General features: G+C 32.8%; 1 protein-coding gene across 1 annotated transcript; it reads right to left on the bottom strand.

Annotated features, from left to right (window-relative positions):
- Nucleotides 1-725: 725 nt before the first annotated feature.
- Nucleotides 726-1,553, bottom strand: LOC108858402 (uncharacterized). Its single transcript, XM_018632333.1, has one exon. It carries the CDS (start codon nucleotides 1,551-1,553, stop codon nucleotides 726-728), a length of 828 nt encoding a protein of 275 aa, XP_018487835.1.
- Nucleotides 1,554-3,801: the final 2,248 nt, after the last annotated feature.

Raw genomic sequence — 3,801 nt, 5'->3', positions numbered from 1 at the left:
TCAGTTACATATCATTATGGCCCCTACCAAACAATAAAAATTTCGTTGGCGACATCAACTCTCCCAGTTAATATCTTGGGTTTGATTCGGAATTCTTACTGTGGGTAAGAACTAAGAAGTATTATTATTTATCAGTCCGAAATCCAACGAAAAGAAAAAATTTAAAACAACAAAAGCTAAAACAATTAAACAACAATCATAGTCAGACCATACTTTTAATCTCATTCAATCATAGTCATGACATCTCAACCCCTATAAACAGTTCTGTATAGTCCTAGCCAATTTACGAGATTATCCAAATGGGTTACTAAATTAAGCTGAGTACAACATTGAAATTTTTTTACAGAAATTTGACTTTTCTATAGAAGGTTTTTAGAGAAGTATTTTGTAAATAAATGTTTGAAGAAGTCTTCCTTTATAAATAATTAGATTACTTATATATTTGGATAAATTTTTGATTTTACTAGAGCATGTTTTTTTTTTTTTTGCCAAAAGATTTTCTATTAAAAAACATGAGAAATAAAATGTTACAAAACTAAAGCCTGTTACAAAGCTAAAGCCTAGTGGGCCAAGAAGCCTTACATATTACAGAACCCAAATTACACCATTAGTGTAAGATTAGCCTATTAGTGAGAATCAACGAAAAAGAGAAGAATGCCCATTTGAGAGAAAGCTGAAGGGGTTGCGCTTTGTCTGAGAAACCAATGCTCGAAACAGAGGAGAGTTTAGGAGGTAGAGAACCAAAGGGAGAACATCTCAGAGCCGATGGCGATGTCCAATTGCCTGATACTAGCAATCCTCTGTCTGATCACTTTGTCTAATTCGAAGATGATTGATGCAGCGGACTTGAAGGAGCTTCTATGAATGCGGTTATTCCTCTCCTGCCAAGAGTGATAAATCGTCGCCTGCCAGACCAGAAGAAGTAGATATCGGTGAGCTTTCCTGCCGGCGAAGTGTTGAAGTTGAGCGATTGTTGCCTCCCAGCTTCTTAACGGTGGGATCGAGCATCGTGACGCCAAAACAAACCAAATTTCCCAAGAATAAGCGCAGTAAAAGAACAGATGGTCTCTGCTCTCCAGTTGCATGTTGGATAAAGAGCAAGTCCCATCTGTTTGGAGGCCCCATTGTAGTAGACGATCTTTGGTGGGACACCTATTTAACACCATTAGCCAAGTGAGAAAGCTGTATTTAGGGATACCTCTTGAGAACCACACCTCTTTGGACCAGGTAACCTCTGCTCCCTGCTCTCTGATTAGATTGTAGATCCTTCTAGTGCAGTAGGTAGTTTCATTGTTGCCACTTGGAGCCCAAATCATAGAGTCTGATTGGTTTGATAAAGTAAGCGAGGTCAGGAAAGAGTATAGCTGAACCTGCTTGTCTGATCTTGCTGCAGGTAGTACCCAATGATCGATTTCCCAGAGCTCATCAACAGTTGAATCCCTCGGAATACCGATCAGTGTTGGCGCTTGATCGTGCAGGAAAGTGGAGATTTTACCGAAAGGAGTCCAGTTTGAAGACCAGAAGTAGCATAACTCTCCGTTTTCAATCTCCATCTTAATCCAGGGGTAGACAATTTCTCTTAGTAGTAGGAGCTGGTTAACCATCCATGAATGTTTCTGTCTAGTGTTAATAACCCAAAAATTATTTAGGTTACCTTGTAGAACCTCAGCTGTGAACTAGATGGACCAGATAGATAGGGGTTTGAAGAAGAGAATCCATATGAGCTTTATCGCTGCCGCTTTGTTCCAAGAAGCTAAGTGCTTTAGACCTAGACCACCTTCTTTCTTCGGCTTTGAGACTGAGTCCCAAGACACCTTTGCTGAGTAATTTCCCTCTGTTTTGCCTTTCCACAGGAACTTGCTACATATGGAATCAATTTCCGCTAAACAGCTTTTAGGTAGTATGTAAGCGCATGATCAAAAGTTGACTATATCAGCAATGACCGTTGAGAGTAGCTGTAATCTGCCTGCGAATGAGAGACAACACACCGTCCAACTATGGAGTTTTGACTTTACTAGAGCATGTTTCTTTAAAAGTATTGATTGATAATCACGCTAAATTTGCAATTGACAAAAAATTTGCTGAAATTTAATATTTTCATAGAAGATTTCTGGAGAAATTTGTTGTGAATATACTTTTGGAGAAATATTTTTACTGTTATATGATGTCTCGGTAGTGTCACAAGAAATCTACGTAGATTAAAGAAGAGTGAGTTACATCATATCCTTCATAAACCAAAAATAATTATTTTGAATTTTTGTCTATTGGATTTCATTTAAATTAACCGAGAGTTACATCAACTTTGCAAAGGTCTGTTACATTTCTAGAGAAAAAAGCTAAGTAAACATTATCACCTGGAGACAAAGATAAAACATAGAAAGCATCTAACATAATAAAAACTAGGTAATATATATAAATATGTGCCAGTTTTTAAAAAAAAGAAATATATATAAATATGAAATTAATTATTTTGAATAATAAAAATTTGATAACAATTTTTATATATTTTATCATTTCTGTTTAATTTTATAAAATTAAACAATCACATTAACCATGCAATAAAAATTTAGATTTTTCTTATATCTTATATTTTTAACTTTTTAAAACACTATAAATTATTAAAATTGTTAAAAATTCTACATTGAAAATTTTGTGGACACTGGTTTAAACTCTTTTCTTGTTATAAAAATATAAATGATCAGAAAGTCATATGAATATGAAGTCTCGTTTAATACATATAGTCAGAGTATATATAGATATCATTAAAATTAAATATATCATATAAAATAAATAAATATGTTAATTTTGAAAATTGCATTGAAAAAATATTGGGACATTAATATTTTAATTTTAAAATTTTCATTAAATTCTTAAAATGATTATAAATTACTTCCCACATTGAAATTTTTGTCATTAATGGTTTAATTTTTTTGTTATAGTAAATATATGAATGTTAATAAAATCATATAAGTAGGAAGACTCAACTAATAATATTCATATTAAAATATATACATTTATATATGTAAATATCATTTAAATTTAATTATATACTATCTAAAATAAATAAAATGATTGTTCTCATTCATATTCAAAACAATTACTCGATTTTTCAAATTTTCAATATATTTATTATATTATAATATTTAAATGAACATAAAATAAATAATATTTATTAAAATGTAAATATAATTTGTATACATAATTTCATTCCTTACAAAACACGGATTTTAACATAGTGAAGCTTAAACGACAAAGTACTAAACCCTATATGATGTAACCCTTCAACAATTAAAATCCCCAATTCCCCACTGTGGCCACCAAAAGCTAACTTTTTTTTTGTATTATTTCAATAGTTTAAACAAAATAAAAACTTCCGAAATGGTCCAATACTATATCTGCATTATATATCAACATATTTTCGGTAATACTTAGGAAAAATGAAAGTAGAATGCAGATATAGTATTGGACCAACCTCATCCCACTCACCATCAGGCGACCTGGATCAGTCCCGGCCAACCCGCCTTTAGGCGACCGGCTTTTCTTTGGGCCTTGATTGAACTGTCCCTTTTTCGTCTCGACTGAAGTTAACGTTGAAACTTTACAATAAAATTATCGAAGACAGGTTTTCTCGTGTAAACTCGAATCAATCGTATAAAATGATTTGTTTTGTTATAAAACCGACGTTGTACCGAAGGTGATTTTCTAAAGAAATCGTAAAAACACTAAGTAAAACAATGGTCCGAAAAGGTCTAAAACGCGGCAAAAGCCCACTTACGATTTGGGACGAGAATGAGCCTAAAG

This window comes from Raphanus sativus, chromosome 5 (genome assembly GCF_000801105.2).
Source record: "Raphanus sativus cultivar WK10039 chromosome 5, ASM80110v3, whole genome shotgun sequence".
Classification (NCBI taxonomy): domain Eukaryota; kingdom Viridiplantae; phylum Streptophyta; class Magnoliopsida; order Brassicales; family Brassicaceae; genus Raphanus; species Raphanus sativus.
Note: the sequence above shows the minus strand (reverse complement) of the source record. Positions and strands in the feature narration are given on the sequence as shown.

What these genes read in the sequence shown, in the direction of transcription:
- LOC108858402 (XM_018632333.1), bottom strand. Translation starts at nt 1,553, where the DNA reads ATGGAGATTGAAAACGGAGAGTTATGCTACTTCTGGTCTTCAAACTGG.